At 34.8% G+C, this 26457-nt stretch overlaps 1 protein-coding gene across 1 annotated transcript; it reads right to left on the minus strand.

Moving 5' to 3' along the window:
* Positions 1–26: 26 nt before the first annotated feature.
* On the minus strand, positions 27–26279 carry Gdi2 (GDP dissociation inhibitor 2). The gene is made up of 11 exons (XM_047519860.1): positions 26027–26279; positions 18636–18743; positions 16681–16780; positions 13880–14014; positions 12988–13186; positions 12601–12732; positions 7130–7229; positions 2807–2978; positions 1296–1440; positions 1030–1084; positions 27–940 (listed from the first exon to the last, which is right to left on the minus strand). Exons 1-11 carry the CDS (start codon positions 26069–26071, stop codon positions 794–796), a joined length of 1338 nt encoding a protein of 445 aa, XP_047375816.1. The 5' UTR covers positions 26072–26279; the 3' UTR covers positions 27–793.
* Between the last annotated feature and the right edge of the window lie 178 nt (positions 26280–26457).

Raw genomic sequence — 26457 nt, forward strand, 5'->3', positions numbered from 1 at the left:
CAAACAGACCAATACAGAGGGCAGTGGGTTCCAGAGTTTGGCTTTATTTTGCAGTACAGAAATCATTTGGAGCCATTTTGGGATAGACATCATTGAAGTAGAGGCTCTGTCAAATCAATACTGCATTGCAGCTTGGTCCATTTGAAGAAGCCATACCTGGGATACAAAAGATGCTTCCACATTTTACCTGCTTTTTAATGAAAGGTTCCTTTCCCCTTCTCATCAATTTTATTATGTTAAAAAACCACATACTGGCTTCCTCCAAACGAATCCCTAAGTCTGGAGTTTGGTTAGAAGTTTATGCCCACATAAACCAAACTTTTGGCTATGGTATTTGGGCCCTGCCATAATACTTAACACAAAATGTAGTTATAGGGAATATTCAATTTAGAATCTCCTTAATGTCAAGATGGCACACAAATTGTATGAATCCAGCTCTTGAGCAGAAGAAGCACACAACTGCGAAATCTACCCTGATTAAAAGATACAAATACTGTATCAAGTTCTCTGTATTGATATCACAATGTTTAAAACTGCTCCTTCACTAGAAAAAAAGCCAGTTAAATTGAACAGAATGTGGTAACTGGCCAATTCTGAATAGCCACTCCATGAAAACAAGTTAATACATGATATTAGAAAGATGAAGGGGAAGAGTATTTACTGATACAATGCTCTTCAATCTCTCCATTTTTTGATTACAAAAGCAGGCCTTACAATTTTGATTTCATACAAGTATATGCATTATTTGTCAAATATTAAATTTGTCCTAATTAGATATTAATGTGTACTGCTGTTAGTCTTCCCCATAGATGTCATTTTTCTTGCGCTTCATTTCCTCAAAATCAAACTCAGATCCTGTCATCCTCTTATAGATGTCTTTAATGTCATCACAGGTCGTCTCAAAGTGAGTTGTGGCATCATATGTGCGGGAAATAAAGATCTGGAAATAAAAATTACAAATATTTAAAAGTATTTACAAGATGTTTCCTAATAAAGCCTAACATATCCTTTACAGATCTCCACACTTACCTGACTCTCTTTTCCCAAGTCTTTTGGTACAAGGAGGTCACTGATGCTAACAAATCTGAAGGGGAAAAATAAATTGGCAAGTTAGTTGGTCCCACACCAAGTCACTGCTTTGCCTGAATTTTTAAGCCCAGAGGGGAAGACTGGTAGAGATGAAGCACTTCAAGACTGCCCACACAGCAGCCAACATTGGCCAGTGGTGTTCTGCTCACCTCACCACAGAACCAAAATAAAGCCTCAGTTTGGATGTTAGCTGACATAGCACTCACTTTTGTTCAATTGGTTCCAAGAGTTCCAAAGCTGGTCTGATTTCTTTTTCAGGTTCCTTGGTTTCCACAGTTGTACTAACAATGGCAATGTACTTTCCTTGCGCTGCCACGTTGTGTGCAGAGGAGATCATGCAAACGTAGATATCTAGAAATAAATAACAACAGCTTGAGGCCTGAAGTGTATAAACCTGGGACAAGGGTGCCCTCAGGCTTTACTATATTTCATTGAGTTACTGCTCCTACAAGCTTAAGCTCTATGTGAAAGCAAACTGGGTTGTGGTAAATTTACAAATATTTAATAACCTGAACTTTCTTTAACCTATTAGAGATTAAGGATTGATGTGACTGTGAACTGCTAGACTTGGAAATAAAATTCCTTTCCAGCTCTGTCACAGCACCATATTATCTACTATTTTCTGCTCTGTACCCTGCACATTTGGAAACATTCTGAATAGCTAAGAAAGGATTTATTAAATATTGGTTTCCTCCTTTATTAAAAATTGTAGGTCAGCATAAATTACTTTTAAGTTGGCAATAATAATAATTTGACTTGATCTGTATACCAGTATTCTAAGTAACTATATTCTCAAGTAGAAAATTATTGGGCTCCTTTTATGTACATTTTCAGAAACGCAGGGACCTGTTTGGGAACAGTAAGATTAAGTCCCTCTGTCCTAGTGATAATGTTCTGCAACATGATTTCTCCCCACTACTGGAGATTGAACCCAGGGGTGCTTAACCACTGAGACATATCCCCAGCCTTTTTTGTTGTTGTTGTTGTTGTTGTTGTTGTTTTGAGACAGGGTCTCACTAAATTGTTTAGGGCCTCACTAAATTACTGAGGCTGGCCTTGAATTTGCAATCTTCAAATCTAAGCCTCCCAGTCACTGGGATTACAGGTATGCACCACCCACCACACCTGGTTGCAACGTGATTTCTTAAAGTGGAAAAAAAAATCATAACACAGATATCTCTTAACTGTTTAAAAGCTTATAACCCCTTATAAATTGAATTTTAGATACATAGGATGTAGGGCTTCTAATCGAAAGAAAGATGGGAACACCCAACAGCTGAAAACAACTGGTTAAAAGCAAACAAATTAAGAATTCTAATTTCAAAGCCATGAACACTTTGCTAAAATGAAATATAAGAATTAAGTTCACAAATGATGAAACAGCAGTAGCTATGTCATCAACTCAAAACTGTAGTGGATTCAATTGAACTTATCAGCATAAACCTCCACAGTCACTCATGTTAAGAGCCAGGAGATTGTAAGAATTCACCTAGTCCGTTTATTCAACCTAGAGGAAGAAACTGAGGTCAGAAGTAATGGATACAGGTCCAAGGCAGGGCTTCTAGTTTATTTCAACACATGCTACAGGATCCTTAGAAGCTGAAAGGGTCACGTTATGTTTCCTATATGTAAACTAAAGTCTCTCAGTACAACATGTAAAGTTAGGAATTTAGGATGAAATAAAGCAATCCAATATCTGCATGTCTTCAAAACTCACCAGACTTTCGATTGACTTGGTTCTGTGGAATAATGATCTGACAGGAGTTGGCATCATTGGTGTTCTTGATGGGGTGGCTGAGGATGCATATAACTCTGATCACCTGGCCCACTTTTTCTACCCGATCTTTTACATAGCTGGGGTCACAGATGAGCTGCTTACAGCGAGCAATCTATAAGAAGACATTTTAAAAGATCTTATAAAGACATAAGCACATGGGAAACCCCATGTTCATGGATTAGAAGACTTAATGTTGTTGCAGTAACTAAAATTCATGTTGAATCATAAGGATTGAATTAAGGGATAGCCAAAACAATCTTGAAAAAGATCAAGCTGAGACTGACTAAAAAGCTAGGTAGTCAACACAGTGGTACTAGCATAAAGACTGACAAAGGCAACTGGGATTAAAATAAGACCCCAGAAATAAACCCTCACATTTACAGTCAAATGATTTTTGACAAAGATGCCATGGCCAATCTGTACAAATATGACAATCTTTTCAACAAAGAGTTCAGGCAAAAGAATGAAGTAGAACCCTTACCTAACACCATACACACAAATTAAAATGGATCAATGATATAAAATTATGAAAACTCCTGGAAAAAAAGTAGGACAAAAGCTTCATGATATTAAATTTGGTAGTAATTTCTTACACACCAAAAACACAGGAAATAGACAATCTTCATGAAAAAATTTAATTTTTGTACCAAGAAGAAACACTATAAACAGAGTAAAAGGGCAGTCCACAGAATGGGAGAAAATATACATGGATACATCTAAGGGATTAATAACCAGAATATATCAAGAACTTCTGAAACAACAACTAAAAAAAAAAACCTGACATGATTCAAAAATAAGCAAAGGATTTGAAAAGGTATTTCTCCAAAGGAAACAAATGGCTTATTAATAAATGTGAAAAGACACTAAACATCACTAATCATCAGCAAAATACAAATGTAAATTACAATGAGATACCACCTCCTATTAGAATGGCTACTATCAAAACAGGGATGTGTTGGCAGCAATGTGGAGAAACTGCACCCCTGAAGGGAATGTAAAATGGTACTGCAACCATCAAAAACAGTATGGCTGTTTCCCAAAAAAATTAAAAGCAGAATTATTGTATGATCAATTTAAATTTAAATTCAAAAGAAGTGAAAAGCAAGGTCTTGGATATTTATTTGTACGCCAATGTTCATAACAGCATTAATTGAAATAGCTAAAATGTTGAAACAACCCAAGTGTCCACTGATAAGCAAAATGGGGTTTACACATACAGTGGAATATTATTCATCCTTAATAAGGAATGAGATTCTGACATATGCTACAATTTAGGTTAACTTTAAAGATACTGGTGCTAAATGTAAAACTATTCACAAAAAAATGAATACTGTTTATGTGAGATATTTAAAAGTAGTCGAAATCACAGAGAAGGAATGGTGGCTGCCAGGGACTGGGATGAAAGGAATGGAGAGTTACTGTTTAATGGGTACAGAGTTTCAATTTTATAAGATGAAAAGATGCTTAGTGGTTATGGCTATAAAATATTATGTATGTGTTTAAAACTACAGAACTGTACACTTAAAATGGCAAGGATGGTAACTTTCATGTTTTGTGTACTTCAAATCACATTTTTTCAATTGGGGGGGGTGGTTTATAGTGTTTAATACAGTATCCTGAGCTGAAGATGTAACTCAGTGGTTTGGCGCTTTTCTAACACATGTAAGGCCTTGAGTTTGAACTCTAGCTCCACAAAAAACAAAAAATAATATATTAATTTTCCCTTGAACAGAATTTCTTATATTTGTGAACTACAGATAACTAGTAAAACAAGCTTTTCCCACAGTCCATATAAATTTTCCTTGGACAGGTGCATAGTATTCAGAAGTATACATTTTAGAATAGGGCAGATCAGAATTCCAATTCTGGCTCTATCTGTCCTTAAAGGATTGCTATTAGGACTAAATTATATAGTGTATATAAGGGTTGTCATATGTGCATGTCCTGGCAAAAAAATAAATAAATGAATATATAAGACTAGCATTATAAACAGACCAAAATCATCATCTTAAGACTCTTTTTAAGTAAAACTTTAGCTCCAAGATTAATGTATTATGCCCGTTTCTTTCTCATGGCAAAGCCCTAAAAAGCTTCCTAAGGCAGCTTTCTGCTGTGTGCAGCAGAGTGAAATGAAAGAAAAACCTGCAAGAGAAGGAAAGAACTTAATCAGATTAAAACATGTATCCCTAACTCCCAAACAACTATTGTGCTGAAAGCATAGGTAGATATATGACAGATCTCAAATAACAGAAGTTCAGGTGACCAACTAGTAAAAGGAGATTATTTGGTATTTAGACCAGGAGATACCATCAGGAACAGCAAAATAATTTTAAAACTTTTTGAGTTTGTTTTGTGAATGGCTCGATTTGTAAGGACTGATATTTCACAACTTTTTCCCTTAAAGGTCTTCCAAAAAAATAGAAAACATCTACCTTATATGGCCAGTAAACCCATTTATAAATGTATTATACACAGTGAGATCTTGGTGGTGATATCTGCCCTACCTTGAAACATTTGACCATTTTATCATTTTAGGAATTAAGTAATAAAAGAATGGCAGAACCAACTGTCAGAAGGTCAAAGCACCAGTAAAATGTCATCCTTCAGTTCTTATATATATTCCAGCTTCCTACAAGAACATATATAAGACTAGAGACTACCAAGATTATTTTGTTGTCACCTGTGGCTTTCAATAAACAGAGCATTCAGAGTTTTTCATTTTCTGCCTATTAACGGGCCAAAAGAAAGAAATTAACAGGATTAGAAAATAGCAGAATTAGAAGAGGACCACAAATTGACAGCACATGAAATGCTAATGGTGAAATGATCAGACAAGTGACTCTCAGATTATGGCTCTTCAAGTGACAATATCATAGATAAATTTTCCCAAACTCAAGAACTGAAGAGTGAACAATGTAACTCTACAGACAAAAGAAGGTATAGGATCCTCACAAAGTCAATCATTTGACAGGAAAGACCAAGAATCAGGAACCACCCTGTTTTGCCAAAGGACGTAAGTCAGTATTGTTATATCTTTTAAGAATGTCTTTAGTCTTTCAGATCTTACTCGCTCTAAAGGGTTTGTTTAAATTTTCTATGTTTATAATTTCTAAAAGTCTTTTACTATCCTTTATAGTTCATAATCTATTTATAAAACAAGGTTAAATACTAAAAAAAAGTGGTCTAAGAGTGAAGTCTTTTGGATATGATTGGTGCTATTTTTGCTGATACATCTAACAAGTGGTCATCAATAAAATACTTTAATGAACATTTCAAACAATCTGATTTCTTTCTTTAATGGATTTGTAGTTCTTCATTTAAAGTAGGTAAGCCAGTTGTACTGACAATCAAGATAAAAGGAGATTATAAGAGCCGGGGGCAGTGGTACACACCTGTAATCCCAGCAGCTTGGGAGGCTAAGGCAGGAGGATAAAGAATTTAAAGCCAGCCTCATCAATGGTGAGGCACTAAGCAACTCAGTGAGACCCTGTCTCTAAATAAAATACAAAAAAAAAAAAATAGGGCTGGGGGTGTCGCTCAGTGGTCAAGTGCCCCTGAGTTCAATCCCTGGTACCTTCCCCTCTACCCCCCAAAAAAAGATTATAAAGTAGTAGCCTGGAAAATATAAAAACTATAAAGATTCAATATCTCAGGAGATAGAAGGTACAAAGATAACGTTTCTCAACATACAGATTATATATCTCTAAAACACTTCGGGCATAGAAACACCTAGTTCCTATTCCGCCACAACCAGTCAGTCATCTGCCATTTTATTCAGTTACTGTTGGCAGACCAGGAGTATCATGATCTGCGAGAGCTTTTAAGAAAAGGCAGAGCCCCCTCAAACCTTCTGAACTAGAATATGCATTATAACCACTTACCAGTGATTTATCTACAATTCAGATTTATGGAACTACTCAGAACTCCACCTGTGAGGACTGCCAGCTCCACAATGTATGGACAGGTGCCAATTCACACCATTTAAATATGGCACACTCACCTGTAAATATGTAGTATTATCATCCATAATACTGGACATTTTGGTCTTAAGCAACAACTGACACAATGGAAAGGATAAATTCGTTTTTAAAATAAGAAAAAGCAACTACATTAGTCCTTGGTTGTGATGAATACCTCCTTTCATGAAGAAATCTCATGTAGTCTGAAATCTAGCATCAATGGCCATAGTAAAATAAGTACTTAGTAGATAATACATTTTCTTCACAAGAACACAATATTTTTAAAATTGTACAAGTTACTCACCTCTCCTTCAGACTTTACACCAACCACTTTTCCATTTTGCACAATGATTTCTTCAATTGGTTTATTCAACATGTAGGTACCTCCATAAATAGCACTCAGCCTAAAAAGTTTTTAAAAATCTCAATTATAATAAATGTTTTAATTGCTAAAGTCTCCCTCCTTAGATCTATATGAATTATAGGCAATATATTTGCTAAATTACCATCTAAAAGGATATTAGCTTAATTCATTAAAGTATAAATTATAGAATAAAAAACACAAATTTGTCATACAGTTGAATACTGAGAGAAAAAAAAGACATGACCAGCAACAGGAATAGCTTATATTCATTGGTCTTATCCTTCTGCATATAAATATAACTTGGGACTTAAAAACTAAACACTGTCAGGGGCTGAGGTTGTGGCTCAGTGGTAGAGCACTCGCCTTACATGCATGAGGCCCTGGGTTTGATCCTCAGCACCACATAAAAATAAAATAAAGATATTGTGTCCACCTACAACTAAATTTATGTATATATGTATACATATATACATATATATGTAAACTAAACATTATCAGAAGGCACTAGAGTGCGCCTAAAGTAGTCAGAAAATGACAAGAATCAACTGGCTGAGATCTTGGGTGGTTTACACTGCTTTCCCTAAGGGAACTACTTCTCTAGTCCTTTAACTTGGAGCAGACAGAACAGAAACAGGAAGCCTACAGCCTTACTGATTTGAGGTACTGTAAGAATTTGAAGCATCACAGGAGATCATTGGGGGGCTGGGGCTGTAGTTCAGTGACACAGCACTTGCCTAGCATGTGTGAGGCACTGGGTTCAATCCTTAGCATCACATAAAAAATAAAATAAAATAAAGGCATTCTGTCCATCTACAACTACAAAAAAAAATTTTTTTAATCATTGGGGGAAACCTTACAAAAGGAAGAGCCATAAAGGAATCCCCCCCCTAAAAAAAAATCTGTGATAAAAATCTCTTCAAATCTTAACTAAAAAAGTATTTTCCTTCTGTTCCTCCCACCCACCAAGTACCAGGATCAAACAGGGCTTCATGTATGCCAGGCAAGTGCCCTGCCACTGAACTACACCTCCAGCCCTTCTGTTCATCCCTTTAAACTGCTTAATGCAAAAAAATCAACATTGTACTATGGGGCTTATAAAGTATGAGAAATGTAAAATATAAACAAAAGCAAAAAGGAAAATGGTAAATAAAATGATAGTGTTGTGAAGTTTTTATATTTATGTAAAGTGGTACAATATTAAGTCTAAATATAAACTGTGATAAAAGATTATAATTTGTAGGGTGAGCAATGAAACAAAAAGGTAAAGATTAAAACCTATTAGAGCAATCAAGATGAAATACTAGAAAATAATCCAAAAACAGGAGCAGTAAACAGTGGGGACTATATGGATTATTATATTAAACCATAAACTATAATAATGATTTATTATATTAAATGTAAATGGACTAAATACTCCAATTAAAAAGCTAAGATTGTGGGGCTGGGGAGATAGCTCAGTCAGTAGAGTGCTTGCCTTGTAAGCACAAGGCCCTGGGTTCGATCCCCAGCACCCCCCCCCAAAAAAAAGCTAACATTGTCACAGTGGACTAAAATAAATTATTCAACTATATGCTGACACTGTCTTCAAGAACAGTGTTGCTGGGGATACAAGATGTACCTAGCTCCGTGGTAGAGTGCTTGCCTAGCATGACCAAAGTCCTGGGATCAATTACCAGCACCACACACACACACAGAAGAAGAAAACTGATAGAACTAGAAAAAGAACATACCTTTGAATCTTTCTACAATTTCTCTTTCTCTTTTAGGTACACCAAGGAATTCACACAGAGGCACTTTAACATTGAGTTATATATCCCCAGCCCTGTATATTATTATTTAGAGACAGGGTCTCAACTATGTTGCTTAGAGCCTCACTAAGCTGGTGAGGTTGGCTTTGACCTTGCAATTGCCCTGCCTCAGCTTCACAAGTTGTTCGGATTACAGTGTGCACCACCATGCCTGGCTACCAGTTCTCTTTATAGAATACTCCACCCAACAAATGTACAATACACTTTTTTTTTTTTCCTGAGCATATTCACTAAGATTATATATTCAACCATAAAATATGCCTTAATTTCAAAGACATTAATATTGATTGTTCCCTGAACATAATTAGACACTAATAACAAAAATATTTAGGGAGAATCCCCAAATGTTTAGAAGTAATTATTCTTCCAAATAACTCTAATTTTTTTTGGGGGGGGGAGGCAAAAGAAATACAGTGGTACCATGGTAGATAGCAGATTTAGAGGGAAATTAAACTTTTAACTTGTATAACAGGTGAAAAGTATAAAGTCAAACATGTTTCAACTATAAAAAGTCAAAAAAAGGGAAGAAATTAAGAAAAAGCAATTGATAAAGATAGGAAACTACAGAGAAAATTAATGAAGCTAGAATTTTGGTACTTTGTAAAAGATAAATGGTATTAAATCCTAGAAGAAAATATAAATCACCAATCACCAGAATGAAGGAACATCACTAATGATCTTATGTACAATAAAAGAATAATAACACTAAGCACAACTTTTTACCAATAAATTCAAAAACTTACTTGAAATACTCAAATTCTTTGAAAACCACAAAACTACAATAAGAATTAGTGTATTTGAATAGGCTAATTTATATTAAAAGAAAATTAACAATCAAAAGCCTTGCTCCAAAGAAAGTTCCAGGTTCAGATGGCTTCACTGATCAAGTCTATGAAACTTTAAGAAAAACCAATAGCAATCTTCACAAACTTTCAGAAAAGGAAGGAGAAAACTCTTCCAAACATTTTATGGACTACCAAACCTTGATACAAATAAGGACATTGAAATATTTATAAACCAATATCATTAAAAGAAACACACAACTCGATGTGTCTGTTATTTGCATTAGTTGTATATGCACATTCAATCAGCAAATTAAGTTCAACAATAAACAAGCAAATGAATCATGAATAAGGAGCTCATCCTGGGAATGCAAGGTTTTTTAACATTAAAAAATAAATCTGTAATTCATTATATTAACATACAGAAGAAAAGCTGCATGATTAACTCAATATCAATACCCATTCATAAGAAAAACTCATAGTAAACTATGAATAGAGAGGAATTTAATCTGATAAAACCATCTATCAAAACTACAGAAAACATATTTAATAATATAATATTTAAGACATTCTCCCTAACTCAGGGAACAAAGTAAGAATGTCCATTCTTACCACCTTAACATTGTTCTTGAAGTCCCAGTCAGTGCAATAAAGGTAAGAGATATGGGGGACATGTAAAGATTGTTAACCTCTATATTCCCACATGACACAACCATGTACGTAAGAATTTTAAGAAACCCATAAAACTAGTTGAATAAGTGAATTACTTTAATAAGCAGGTCACGAGACACAAATATACAAAAATGAATTTTATTTCTATATATTAGGAGCAAATAACTTTAAAATGAATAGGAAAACTCACTATTATGATGATGAAAATTTTCCTCAAATTAATCTATATATTTAACTCAGTTCAATCAAACTCCCAGCAAGTATTTTTCCTGGAAAGAGACAGCCTGATTCTAAAATGTACATAGAAATGCAAAGGACCTAAGTAGCCAAAACAAATTCTGAAAAAGAACACAGCTGGAGGACTTACATTACCTGACTTTAAAACTTACTACAAAACAAAACTATAACCATCAAGACAGTGTGGTAATGATATAAGAAGAAAAAAAAAAAAAAAAAAAAAAGAACACAAAATCACTGAAAGAAAACTGAATCCCAAAGCAGACCCACCTACATGGCCAAATTACTTTCCCATAAAGATACCAAGACCACTTGGAAAAGAAAGTCTTTTCAATAAATGCTACGAAAAAAAACTAAATACAGGTATAGGAAAAAAAAACTGAACCTCAAGTCCTACCTCATTCAACAAACCAGTATTATTTCAAGATTAATGACAGATTAAAATGCAAAAATTAAACTTCTGGAAAAAGACATGAGTATCTTTGTGCCCTCAGGGTAAGCAAAGATTAGGACAGAAAAGGCATCAAACATAAAAAGATAATTTTGATATACAGTACTTTATCAAAATGTAAAAATTACAAAAGACAAGTCAGAGACTGAGAAAATATCTGTAATATACATCTGACAAAAGACTTGGCACCAGAATATATCAAAATATACAAATCTTGGGCTGGGGCTGTAGCTCAGTGGTAGAACGCTTGCCTTGAACATCCTCAGCACATGTAAAAATAATAAATAAAGATATTTAAAAAAAAAAAAAAAGAACTACAAATAAAAATTAAAAAACCAAGTTAAAAATCTGCAAAAGATTTGAACAGTCACAGCATAAAATTATAAAAATGGTCAGTAAGTGCATGAAAAAGTAGTCAATTTTAGTTCACAAGAAATGCAAAATAAAACCATTTCATATGGCATTTCATACTCATTGGGTGGTTAAAATTTTTAAAAAATGACAGGGCTGGGGATGTAGCTCAGTGGTAGAGCACTTGCCTAGCATACCTGAGGCTTTCAGTTCAATGCCCAGTGCAGTCAAAAAGTAAAGAATAAAGCTGACAACACTAAATATTGATAAGGATGGGGAGTAACCAGAACTCTCATATTGCTGAATGCATACAAGTTGTACAACTACTCTGGAAAACTGGCAGCTTCTTATGAAATTAAACATATACTTGCCATATCAGCCAGCAAATATAATTGTACACAAAAATTTAAGAATAGCTTTAAGAAAAGCCCCAGAGGTCTAGGGATATAGCTCAGTTGGTAGAGTGCTTGCCTCACACACACAAGGCCCTGGATTCTAATCCCCAGCACCACAAAAAAAAAAAAAAAAGAAAGAAAAGAAAAGCCCCAGAGTGAAATTCTAGATGTCTATCAATAGGAGAATGGTATATTCATATACAAAAAGAATGAATTATCAGCATTGACATGGATAAATGTCAAAAATTTTGTTAAGCATAAAGCAAAGAACACAAATACATGCACACTGTATCATTCCCTTGATAAGAACTTCAACAACAGGCAAAATAAGCTGGTGGTAGAAATCACAAATGTAATGCAGGAGAAAGGGGATGTATTGTTTACAAAACCAGGAAATTTTCTGGGTTAAGGAAAATATTTTATATTTTGACTTGGGTTGTGGTTATACAGGGTCAGTACATTTGTCAAGCTTTTTTTTAAACCAAAGATGTTTCATTGTGCATAAATTTTACATTAATAAAAATAAAAGAATGGGGGATAAGTTTCATCAGAAGAGCACTTGCAAACATGTTACTCTCAACACCTTAAAAAAAAAAAAAAAGGAAAAATACATGAATACCTTATCTCATTGCTAAAACCAAAGCTCATGTGCCTGTGTGAGATAAAGTTCAGAATCAGTGAGATGTTAGCTAATCAGTTAAAAATGGGCTCTTACCTTGCAAATCCTTGTGGCAACTCTCCAAGGCCATAGAGTGGATAAAGGTATGGGCTTTTGCCATATCTTGCCAAAGACTCACTGTAAAGTTTAATTCTATTAATGGTTTCACAACATGGTTGATCTAAATAACTGGAAAAGAAATGAATATTAGAAGAGGGTTTTAATTTTCTTTCTTAGTTGTTCAATTTAAAGATCTTTTATTGAAGAGATTTCAATTCACTACCTTCTGACTTCATTTAAAAGGTTCCAACACTAAACAACTAGAACTTCTTCTTTTACAGTATAACACAGCTCTATGTTCTGTTAGAATTTCCAATTTGGAGAACCTGGAAATTTAGTCAGCATTCCAAGAAAATTACAAATCTTAAAAACCAAAACACTTACTCATCAGTTCTGTAAAGTGCAAGAGCATGACCAGTAAAATCTATAACATCTTGGCCCAAATCAAATTTCTTATACACTTCTCGCATCGTGGTCTTCTTAGGATCGATACCCTCAAAAGTTCTAGGATCTTTTTCATCAAAGTTGGCAACATACACTAGGAATTTTCTGAAGCGACGCTTTTCAAACAGTCCCATTAAACCTAAAAAAGAAATTTTCAAAAACCATACACTCACACTAGGACACTAAGGGATTAAAAAAAAAGTGTAAGAGGAAAATTTAAACATGAATGTCATTAACTTAGGCCCCTAAGGCAAAATGTAAATTAAGATATGAGAAATTTGGATAACAGCACCTCCAGCTTCACACTTTAAAATATAATCCACAAAATTAATAAAGGTTAATTAGAAAGTCTTTAAGTTTACCCCCAGTAACAAGTAATTACAGTCAATACGTAATTAAACATAAGTTAAATTATGTCTCTTATTAGATACAAAGAAAATAAGTCTTCGAAAAAAATCTTATCTACGAAGGGATCAATATCAATGTGGATGTTGACTGCGCTATTGGTTACTTATTTTAGAGAAGTACTAGATAATCCATTCACTTCTTTTTACACTAAAAAGTGGACAGACAGCTATAAACTACCACCTTGTAGACCCTCAGCTCTTCCTACTAGCAACATGCAGTTACTAGAAAGACAATGAAAAAGAAACTTCTCTTCCTAATCAAATAGAATGTTTAAGTTCACTAATGTAATCTCCACTGCCTAGAACAGTATCTAGCACATGATGGACATTCAATAAATATTTGTTGACTGGATAGATGGATTTCTGAGATTCCTTTCTACTATAAAAATCTAATTATCCTGAGAAGATAAAATGAAACTACTTACTAGATGCCAGGGCTTCTGCTTCAGTGGAAGGAACCTTGTAGATTTTTCCTCCCTTATAAACAAAGCTCCCTTCAGTCACTTTGAAATCCAGATATCGAGTGACCTCTGTATAAAGCAGCATCTTAACCAGCTGACCTAAAAAAGTCACAGAATTCAAACTTCAGATTTAATCTTGCTGGGGTTGTGGCTCAGAGATAGAGCGCATGCCTAATCAAGCATAAGGCACTGGGTTCAAGTCTCAGCATCACATATAAATTAATCAATAAATAAAAGTCCAACAACAACTAAAAAAAAAAAATTTAAATTAACAGAAATAAATGCACATTTACTAATACTAATGGCTTCCCAATTTCTTCCTAGTATTGTCCAATAGCTCCTACAGAACAAATCTGCAAAGCCATATTTTAAATGGTAAACCAGGATGCATACCTACTGCAGATATAGAAGTTTCTTTTCTAATGTTATGACTTCAACATTAATAATTTTTATAACTTGCTTTGCCAAAGATATGAAATATTAGAGGCATGAGATTTAGAATTGCAGTATTACTGCAAATGGATTTAGGCTGCTTTACAGTTTCTATCATATTTCAAAGAAACAACTCCCAAAATATTTCAGTTTCCAAGTCAATTTATATTTATTAAAGTGAACATCAACACTAGACATAGAAAAAGCCAGGCATGCAAGTAAAAGTACTACCTGCCTATAAGCCCAAACATTCTTATGTAACAAAAAAAGCAAGCTTGTGAAACTAAAATTATTTTAAAGTTGCTTTGAAGATACACATACTAAAGTTGTCAAACATCAAAAACTATTTTTTCTTTTTTGAGAACAATAAAGAAAGTAATGAGAGACTTATGCAACCAGATATTAAAGTACAATTATAACTGTACAGATAATACTGTATAATTATATTAACTGGTCACCAAGTTAGGGGAAAATAATATGTAGACACCATGTGTAAGAATGTAATCTGTTAAGAAATCAATGCTTGATAAAATTTCAAATCAACATAGAAAAAAAAATGAATAGTATTGAAGGACAAGTGGTTGGCCGTCCTGAATAATAAACTTCAATCTCTACCTGTCTGTGTGTGTGTTTGTGTATTTGCATGTATTCTCAGAGACTCAACCCAGAGGGCCTCAATACATGCGGGGCAATACTCTACCACTGAGCTACATACCCATTCAGTCTCTACTTTTCAACCAACAGGACAACAAAGCACATAAATTTCATAATAAAGGTGAATCTACTTATATGGTAAAATGACAAAAAAAATGAAACTGTAAAATCATTCAAACAACCATTAGCATTCTAATAAGCTTGAGGCGAGGTGGAAAGAAAATTTCTAAGCATAACCCACCTCCTCCCAAATAAAAAACAATGAAAGGAAAAAAGATCAACCAATATGACATGAAAAAAGCCTTTGGTATACAGAAAAAAAATTTAATTAATTATAAGGCAAATTACATATCTTTAAAAGGATAATCTTAATTATAAAGAGCTCTTTCACATCAATAAGGAAAAACAGAAAACCTCAATGGGAGAATGTACTAACACAAGGCTGGCCAATTTACTAAATAGGAAAGTCAATTAATATCTAACCATTCTCTAAAAAACAGACATTTTAAAAGTACAGATTTTGCCTCTTAATGACACAATGGCAATCAAAACAAATAATATCAAGGGTTGAGAAAGATTCTGGAAATGGGGCTGGGGGGATACTGGGAAATGGATAGGATAATATCAATGGTGAAAAGAAAATGTGGCAATAAAAACAAAAAGACTTTTTAAAAAGATTGTTGTCTTTGTCCCCATAATACAATTCTACAAGTATACAAAAGGGTTTCACACATACACACATTCATAATACATTGGCTAAAATAAACAATATGTTAATTGGGATCAAAAACACTATGTCATGTACCAGAATATTAACCATGATTAAATCTAGATAGTGAGATTAGAATTATGTAAATTTGCTTTTCTTTCTTTCAACTTAACTGCTCCCTAGTTTTAATAATATTACTTAATAAAACTTTGTTTTAGAGTTTAGCTAAATTCTAAAACAAACTCTAAAACAAAAAGAATTTAGCTAAACTAAATTTTAAATTTTAGAGAAAATTCAAATAAGGTCTCTTTCTATTAAAATGAACTATGTAATAAAAACTAAAAAAAAAAAAAAAAAAAGAGGTAAGGGTAGCATAGACTTTATTCATAGAACATAGACCTTGATAACCAAGAATTTAGTTTTCCAGTGTCATCAAGTGCTAATAACACAGCAATTTAAAAGGATATCGCATGCCTCTAAAAAGAGAGAAAATATGAACAAAAATAATTTTAAAAGCCTACACAAGAAAAACTTTTAAAACGTTTCAGTTTTAAAGGGCCAGTTATCTAAAATTGTCACCCAAAGCATAGAGAGGGAAATCTGTTACAAATGTTTACAATTCTGGTATGGACTACACCACATCCTAATAAGTACCAATGTTTACAGCTATGTCAAATGTTTACGATTTTTTACAAAACTTACATTCACAAAATGCTTGCAAAATTTGGTATGAATTGTGCTACATCATATCTTTGTTTCTCTAGAGCTATTTACTAATAAGGCACACCCACTTCGCTCCATTCTTAACTTACTGACTCCAGACGCCTCTAATGGACCATATCACTAACCATACTATTGCCATTCAACAAAATCCAGTTCCTCACACCCACAATATTCTCTCTTCAAGAGGTAATTTCTACCTCCAAATCAGATCCAGTGTACTTTCATAAATTAAGTCAGAATTCTTTACCATTAGCCATAAGAAACTTGGGAATTAAGTCAACATTCCAGTCTCTTCCTCTCCCCATTGATGCTGGTGGTGGTCCTGGTAATTTAAATCTTTTGTATAACTAAAAGTAAAACAAAATGTAACAAAATTTAATTTTCCATTATACAAGTATTCGTGATGAAGTGGCTTTGGTACAATAAGGAAATACTACTACAAGAGGGAATTTTATTTTTTTACCAGATAAAAATTTTAGCAAGGTCCTAATACATATGTAAATAAAATAGGTTAACCAATACTAAATAGAGTAAATTACAAAATAAACTAAAATAGAGTAAATAGTGTATAAACTTTTAATTTGTTTTTCACTAGCAGGAAAACAAGAATACAAAACTGTCAGTGACACTCTAGTTCTTCAAGTACACCCCTTTATTTGTAGAAATCAAACTCATTCTTCCCCCCATATAAAAAGCTAACAAAAGGCTGAGGTAGCTCTTTTAGTAGTCTTTTTGTTTTTAAAACCACAATTAACTAAAGATTCAAGCATTGCATTTTTGTTGTTTCTTCTTATTCTCATCTTTGAAAGTCTTCTCACTTTTCTTTTGAGAGGATCACATTAGTTTGTAAGAAACTGTTGATTACATCATACTGTATCACATTAGGGGGCATAAAAATGTCATTACCCCACCAATTTTGCTTCTTTAGTTACAGGGTTAAAAATAAATTTTGGATTCTCCAAACTAGAAAAGATAATTAAAATTAGTTCTAGTAAATAGCTTTTTAAGCTTCATCAATGTATAATTGATATACAAAAAACTGCACATGCTTAATGTATACATCCTGATGAATTTGGAGACTAGTACACACCCATGATACTACCACCAAAAAAGTATTAAAGATATCCATCGCTCCCCAAAACTTCTTTGTGTTGTTTTTGTTTCTGGGGGCTTTTGATTTTTGGTTTGGGGTGTTTAGTAGTAGGAAGAGCTAACTTATAATTCCTAAGTTGAGGAGAAGCTTTAATAAAAGGAAGCTTGCAGTTTAAAATTTGAGAATATTAACTCAATTTCATGAATCTTATTGATAAGGTAAAACAATAAGTAAAGTTGGTAGATACACAATAAAAATTCATGTCTCTGAATATATTCACCATAAGAAAGAAATTTTAAAAAGAAAAAAAGGGAAAGAAGAAAATGTGCTCAACTTATTAAAACTTATTAGCTAATAAATGTGCTATGTGTGGAAGGAACGGTGACAGCACATCGTTCCAGACTATACACAAAGAAATTCCGTGGCCGTCACCTGAACCAAGAGGTCCAAGTTAATGGTGGATACATGTGGATGTTTAACAAGCCCCACACAGAGAAATAAATGAGTTTTAGTAAGACACAGTGCTTCACGTGCAGCTGGGAATGTAGCTCAGTGGTACAGTGCTTGCCTTGCATGTTCAAGGCCCTGACCCCAGCTCTGAAAAAAAATTTTTTTAATATGCTTCATGTGGCCATGTCCTAAAAAAGCAGGAAATAGGTTAATAAAGCAAAGGGAACTAAGCTTGGAATTGTAGAACACAGGTTCACAACCAATCCCTAAAATTTTAACCCTCCAGAGACTATTTTGTAACCCAAAAAATGGGGATAAAAATATGCCTTTGAGTGACTCAGAGAAAAAATAACACCCACATGGAAAGCATTGGCATTGTGCTTGGTACGTTAGTCCCTCCATCCCCATCAATTTTCCTAGTCTACACTCTATTAACTTTGAAAGATAATAGACACTAGATGGCAACAAAAGGTCACAATTAAAATTTCTACAGTCCTAAACAAGAAGCTCCTAAAAAACTTATGGTGCTCCAGACCTTCTATTTAGTAAATTAAAAAAAAAAAAAAAAAAAATTAAAACCATCTCTAAGGAGTAAAATGAAGATTAACTAGTAAAACATTCAAAATATAAAAGGCATATTAATTTTTATTAACACTCACATCCTCCAGTGGTGTTATAGATGCACTTTCTCCTCCATAATATGGGTTTCTATCCATATGAAGAACCTTCTTTCCATTCACTGACATTATTCCAGACAGAATACATTCCTACAGGGAAAACATAAGTATCTTTAAAAGAAGGCAAGTCTCACAACATATTTAAAACTGATTCTTCTTTAAAAAAGAAAGTCTGTCATTAAGAATTCTCTTGTTAGAAAAAAAGAATTCTTAGTAACTAACATTTATATTCATGCAACATGACATATTCCATGAAGAAAGCCTTAAAATAACCAGGATTCAAAGGGTGGTCTTGGACCCCAATGGCTCCCAACATTAAAACTATTTTCACAGCTGGGCATGATGGCTCACACCTGTAATCCCAGCAGCTCAGGAGGCTGAGACAGAAAGATCTCAAGTTCAAAGCCAGCCTCAGCAACACTAAGATGCAAAGCAACTCAGTAAGACCCTGTCTCTAAAGAAAATACAAAATAGGGCTGGGGATATGGCTCAGTGGTTGAGTGTCCCTGAGTTCAATCCCCAGCACCCCAACCCTGCCGCAAAAAACAAACAAACAAACAAACAAAAACAACTCTTCATAACAACACCAAGAACACTGAGTCACTTTTTAAAAACTAGGTTTGCATTAGCACTGATGATGCAAAATCAATAGTGAAGAAAACAAAGACAGAGGTTCTAAACAACTAGCAGTTATTATATTCTTCATTAACAGGCACTTGCTTAAGAGGTATCTTTAATGAAGTACAGAAATTAGTTTATTAAAATGTATCTTTTATATATTCTTTTTATATTCTGTATAATAAAATGGGAAATATACAGTACTTATTGCTCAGGAAAAATCTTTTAAGTCACTGACTAGTAAGCTGAGCTACCTACTTTTTTCACAGATCATCATTTTGATTTTAAAAACCAACTGAGGGGTTGGGGAGATAGCTCAGTTGGTAGAGTGCTTGCCTTGCAAGCACAAGGCCCTGGGTTCGATCCCCAGCACCGCAAAAAAAAAAAAAAACCAACTGACTAACAAACTATGATTAATCAGGTTTAGGTATTTGTCAGGCATTTTCTCAAAAATAAAGGAAAATAACTGACACCATTTGTTGCGAATAACAAGAAGTTAAAATTGTGGGCACATACATCAGGTCCCTAATACTGACTTCTAAATGATTTTTCAGTGACAGTATTAACAAAGATGATTTTTTTTTTTTATTGGAAAATGAATGTGTCAACATTGGGGAGATCTGCATTACTCAGTAAGCTAGTTTCCAAATGACATAGGAAAAATGTTCTAAAATCATGCAGTGGAGAAAAGAGAGGAATATATAGTGTAAGCTCTATCAATGGATTTCAATGTATCAGAATATCAAACCATTGATGAGTTTTTGGGTTATTATTACAATTCAGTTTTTAAAAATTTGATGTTTGTGTTTTCATGTAAATAAAAGAATTTCAATAATAATCTATAAGATTATTACTATATTCCTTTCTTGATCCAACTACACATTTGTATGTTCTGATTATTTTCATAAACTTCAGATAGACAATTATCACAACCAACTACACACAGTAGTTTTTATAAAGTCAGACATTAATGAGATCTGCAAGAAGTGTAAGACAATAATGGTCTCCTCATAAATCTTTATTTTGAAAAAGTTACACTTAATAAAATTGTCATGCATGCTAACATGTAATGGGGTTTATTACTGTTATTTTAAGTGAATTAATTTTTTAAATTTCTGTTGCTTTCTAATATTGACAGAAACAACCCTTATATAAACAAGTTTTTTTTAAGATTTTCAATTTTTAAGAGTGTAAACAGAAGCTAGACCAAAATATTTGAGAAATAGGGTCCAAAGGAAGAAGCCTCCAGGATAAAGGATAACCGTTACTAAACTGACAACTGAATCGTCAGTGGTCATTCTAAAAAATGATAAAACCTGGACAAATTCAGACAAATCAAACAAGATGGGAGCTGGCAGTAGGATCAAGAAGAAAGAATACACACAAAAAAGGAAAGATCAGTTAGTAAGTAGTAACACAGACATGGGGTATACATTCATTTGGAAACCTTATACCAGAATTTTGGAGATCAGTGATTTATTTTTGAAGACATAGGAAATTCCACATACATTTATAAACTTTAGTGTCTCTCAAGTTTGCCCAAAATACCCTAGACAGCAGAGAAGTACGATTTCATTCCCCTAATAATCTATTTGACTTTGAAACATTTATTCTTTAACATAAAAATCTCAATTTTTCTCTATGATGTATGCATTTGTTTGACATTTTTTAAATGATTTAAACAACTATCAGGTTTGATTTTAGTATACAAGTGTGCATAGTTTTTAATGACTCAAGAAACAAAACACGTTCTGAAAGTCCCTCATGCCCTGTTTCACTCATAACCACCACTGCCTTCACTCTCATGCTACTAACAGCAATGATGTGTTGTTTTTGAACTCCATATAAATAAAATCATGTATTTATTTTGATCTCACGTCTTTCATTCAACATTACGTTTAAAAATTCATGTTTTGTGCAAGGTGTAATTTGCTTATTCTCAATGCCACAAAGCAGGGATCCCTAAGATACATGATCCACATTCAGCATGCAGACTACTTTTTTAAATAAAGTTTTACTGGTATATATCCATGCCCCATTTATGTATATATTGTCTACAGTTATATTCACACTGCCCCAGTTGCATAATTGTGGTAGAGATCATATGGCCTGAAAAACCAAAAATTTACTATTCTGTACCATTTCAGAAGGAATACCTAATCTTGCAAGCAGAGAATATTAAAGTGTAGTACCTGATCTGGCATTTCCTAAATAGATTCTGAAACTTCTAAAACTTCAGGTTGCATCCATGACTCCTAGAGACTTGGAGGGGCCCATCTGAGTCCATAGTTAGGATGGGGGAGAGGGTGTTAAAATGACTCATGTACCTGAGTGGAACCTAAACTACTCCATTTTTAGCTAAATTCTCCAGCGATGCAGATGCAGTTGATGTATGGACCACACATTGAGTAACAAAGCTGCAGATATACCACATTTTACTTAGTCCACACTTGGAAAGTATCCAGTTTTTGACTATTACAAACAATGCTCTATGAACACTCTCACATGGCTTTCAAGTATATTTCTGTTAGCTAGCTAACAAGGACAGCAAACACTATCAATCAGCTTTCCAAAATAGTTGCACAATTTATACTTTTGTCAGCAGTATATGAAAAATGTCCTTGAAGTTTCAAATCCTTGCCCAAAACTTAATGTTGTCTTTAATTTTAGCCCATTCTTGTTAAGATGAATTTCCTGATAATTAATGAGGTTTAGTATTTTTTGTAGTTGACTAAGACTAGGGTATCTTCTTTTAATAAGTATCCATTCAAATTTTTTGCTCACTTTTAAAATGGGTTTCCTGTCATTTTCTTACTGCTTTATGAAAAGTTCTTTATATATTCTGGAGATATATTAAGTCCTTCATTCTTTACATGTAGCATAAAGATTTTCTTCCAATTTGTGGCATGACTTTTCATTTTCTTAATGATATCTTGATAAACAGAACTGAAAGTATTTTATAACTACAAATCAGCCCTAACAGCATCTAAAACAGTTAACTTGCTAAAAAAAAAAAAAAAAAAAAAGGTACTAACACAGACAGTTCAATATAATATATGAAAGTAGGGTAATACTTTAATCTCGAAACCAGGTTCTTTAAAAAAACAAACAAACAAACAAAAAAAAAAAAAAAAAAAACAGGAACACCAGTCATATTCCCAGCTAACAAAAGAAATGGACTCCAGGGTTCAACTTTTGAAGAGAAAAATCACAGCAAATAACTCTGAGTGTTGCACAGCTTCCACATATAACTTTTCACACTCTACTGCCAAAAAGCATGACCCACTGGATCTAAAGAGAGCACTGAAGGCTAAGAACTAAAATAAAGGGCCTAAAAATTGAAAGATACAGAAAAATCAATGAGCTGACAGTAACTACCTTCAAAGCCATCACCTGGAACAAATACAACCAAAAGTTAACTGAAGCTAAAAAAAATATATCTGCCAGTCCAATGATTCTTCTAAACTCATAATAAAAGATTGTTTCTACACTGCTAAAAGAATATAATATAATACTATATAGACCCTGTCTCTAAATAAATAAACAAAAAAATAAACATGGTTGGGGATGTAGCTCAGTAGTTATACATTTCTGGATTCCATTCCCAGTACCAAAGGAGAGACAGAGACAGAGACAGAGAGACAGAGAGAGAGAGAGAGAGAGAGAGAGAGAGAGAGACACTGAGACTCGAAGTTCCTAGGTCTTAATGACTTCATAAGGTTATAGCTTAAGATAATAATTAATCCTTGTGATATAAAATCTTAGTTATCAAATAAATTAATAATGTTCTTTAGTTTGTTAAAGAAGTTATGATATCATTTAGAAAGGTTTTTATCTAAAAGCTATAGTTCTTTAAAGGAATAACTCACAATTTCTTATAAAATTCAAATATATAGAACACTCTTTTTTTTCCTCAGAATAAAGACTTTAATTTTTACCAAAACGTTTCAGGTCTTCTTTATTAAAGTTACTATTAACATTTGTGAATTAACTGTAACTACTGGATGTCATTCAGATGGTGGGCTCATATTTTATGATTTTGTACCATTTGTATCATTGTACAACAGTCCTAAGACTCGTTATAGTGTATTTTTTAAATTTTTGAAATGTGTTAAATTTTTTAATTTAGGGCATGTTGTAGAGATCTATTGTTTGTAAAAACTAACAATAAACAAAACAAAATGGAAAAATTGTAGATTAATATGAGCTAATCAGACAACTGATACAAACAATGCCAACTAAAGCAATATACAAATCTCCAACAGTTCCTCATACTCCTTTAACAGTAAAAGTTCCTGACACTCAAAGTACTAGGAACATCATGTAATATTTGGCATCTATACTTGATACCATATACCTTTATTAGGGTCTTAAGTATTAGGTACTAAATATTTATAAACCAAAAATTAAGGAAAGTAAACGGTATGTTCACTTCAGATACTCAAAATTAATTTTAATCTGAGGGTTTTTAACTTTAGTGATCTCCACACTGAACTGCCATCTAAGTCCTGGTATCACTAAAAATCAGAATCCCTCTATCATGACTACTTCTATCAATGATGGCAGCAATGTGATTGCCCTGAATTGATATAATTCTCAAAGAACATCTCACAAAATAATCTAGGAAGACTAACAGATTAAAGAGTTATCATAGCTAGCTATAAAACCACAGCAGAAATTGGTAAGTATGTATCCACCACTCAACAAAAAGTTCACACTCCAAATGCAAATTTAAATAAAGTGTATTATCTTAACTTGTTTGTTATCCTATAAGACTGTGTACCACTTTAGATACAAAGTGATGCTTCTGAACTAGGCAGGTGGAAACCTGCATGATGATGCACTGTACTCACTGGTCTATGTTCAACTGACCTGAATCATGAGCAAATCTGAAAGACTAGCAATAATCATAGAAAAAAGAGGGGAATGAACTGGCTCCTAGAACTGTTGGCAGCAACAGTACCCATCCCGATGGCCAAAATCCTCCACAAACAACTAAATTCAGCTTGAGATCCTAATTAGGCAGTTAAAAACAAAAACAAAAAACCTGCAGTGTGTAGGCCTATTCATTCAGGCATCCAACGTTTTCCCCAACTTAGCATCAAAAAAGAAATTCAACCAAATTCCCCACATTTAAATGACTAAATGACTTTCTGGACAAATAATCACATCTGTTTGGTACTATTTCCTAGACTGTCACAAGTCTATTTCTGAGTTTTTCAAATATAATAAAATATTCAGAAATGGATGTTCAACAATCATCACAAGTCACTATAAACAGAAAGATAACCTTTTCCTTTAAAAAAAAAAAAAAATCTGCCGAAAGAAAGCGCAAAGGTTTTCTCTCACCCAGAGAATTCAAAAGTAGTTATTTCTGGGTGTTAGCTTTATAAAAATTCATTTGATTCTGAGAAAACGTATTTCAAAAAAATTTAAGTGATGATTTATATTAAATGACTCTGGCATTTGCGATCGGACTACATGGAATTCACAAGATTTACAACAGTGTTCATCTACATTACATCAGTATTCATGATTTAGTAGCCCCATCAGAATTTCAAATTTCCCCAAAAAACTGATAGTCGAATGGTCCTCTCTACAAATTGAAGTCTTCTGCAAGAACAGTTCTCGTTTTCTTTAAAAAAGCAATAGGAAAGGTGCAAGATACAAAACCTGCCTGCATTATTTGCAGAATATTCTCTAAAGAACTCTAAGCACAGATATACAGAAAAATAAATATACCATGGCATTAGATATGCCTTGCATTCGTATATTAGGAATTCATTCTTCATGTTATTGATTTATCTCTTAACTCCCTGAAGGGAGCTAAGTAGTAGAAAGATCTTGGCCTCTAGCAATCCATCACCAATGTTTCTTAAGAGAAAGCATTCAGAACAGACAGTGGAGGCAGGAAGTAAACCAAACAAAAGGAAAAGATGGCAAAAGTCAGGTGCAAAAGCATCTGACACCCAAGTTTTGAGACAACTGTCAATTCTACCGATGCTCAGTAAGTGGGTTGAGAGAGTGCTTCAAAGGAAGCAACATGGATTATTTGGAAGAGGAGGAATTTTAAAAAGAAAGAAAAACTAATCTCTGCATTTTCTCCCAAAACTTAAAGCAGTGCCTATTCAATGACTTGTCACGAAACCTCCCGGGCTTTGGCAGTCAAAGACACGAGTGGCAGCGGCTGTAGACTAACTAGGAAAGGCCACTGCGAGCGGTTTACACCTCCCCCTCTGCCTAGTGCCTCTCCGCTTCCAATCGCGAGAGGTCACAGACCAAAAGGGAAGTGGAGGAGCAGCAGCACCCCCAGGGCAAGTTTTTTTTTTTTTTTTTTTTTTTTTCTCCCTTTCCTCTTCATTTCTGCAGACGGGTGAAGCTTCTTCTCACCTGCTTTTATTCGGCCGTTACTACCCGACTGACTACCTTCACAGATGCACCGCCTGGGTTTCCATTCCCTGGTGTTTCGCCGCAAACTTGGTGAATGCTCGCTTCCTTCAAATCAGTCCATTTCCACTAGCCACGTCCCCCTCCCCGAAACCAAGGCAACGGCGAAAGGCAGCCCCCGAGGAGACTCACGGGCCGGCAGGTCTGGGACGCAGGGCCGTCGTGTGCCGGGGGGTGCGTCCACCGCCACTCGGCCACCGGATGGCGGGGGAGTGGCGGCCAGGCCCGGAGACTGGGCGAGGGGAGGCCCCGCTGCCCCGGGGCCCGCAGAGCGCGGGCCGCCCCGCACCCCTCCGCCCGCAGCTCACCGTCAGGCCGGTGCCCAGCACGATCACGTCGTACTCCTCATTCATGGCGGGGCAGGGCGAGGACCGAGGATCCGAGGAGAGAGAAAGCGCAGAGGCTCTGCAGCCACCCCAAGGAGGCGGGAAGGTGCTCCGGCCGTTTCGGGCCCGAGGGAAAGGGAAGAGCGTAGGAGAGGTAAAATGGAGCTGACGAGGAGGTGAGGCCGACCGCCACCTCAGACGGGAAGAGCGGAGCTGGGCAGGGCGGGGAGGGAGGGCAGAGAGGAGAGGGCGCGGCGGGCGGTGACCGAGCCTCCGCAGCCGGGGCGGGGCCTGCAGAGAGGCCGCGAGAGCCGCCAGTCACGCGCGCCCCGCCCTCTCATTGGCTACGTCCCTGCCGTTCGCCCAACCTTCTTCTTTTCTCGCCAGTCGCGAGAGGAGGGCGGGATGTCGCC

Source organism: Sciurus carolinensis, chromosome 12 (assembly GCF_902686445.1).
Source record: "Sciurus carolinensis chromosome 12, mSciCar1.2, whole genome shotgun sequence".
NCBI classification, from domain to species: Eukaryota; Metazoa; Chordata; class Mammalia; order Rodentia; family Sciuridae; genus Sciurus; species Sciurus carolinensis.

Bases quoted from the DNA above. Each gene is read 5' to 3' on its own strand.
- Gdi2 (XM_047519860.1), bottom strand. From the start codon at position 26,071: ATGAATGAGGAGTACGACGTGATCGTGCTGGGCACCGGCCTGACG. The intron at 13,187-13,879 runs GTAAGTAGTTTC...TTTCTTTTTTAG, and splicing joins AGCAGAAGCCCTGGCATCTA to GTTTAATGGGACTGTTTGAA. The intron at 12,733-12,987 runs GTAAGTGTTTTG...TTTCTTTTCCAG, and splicing joins GCACTTTACAGAACTGATGA to TTATTTAGATCAACCATGTT.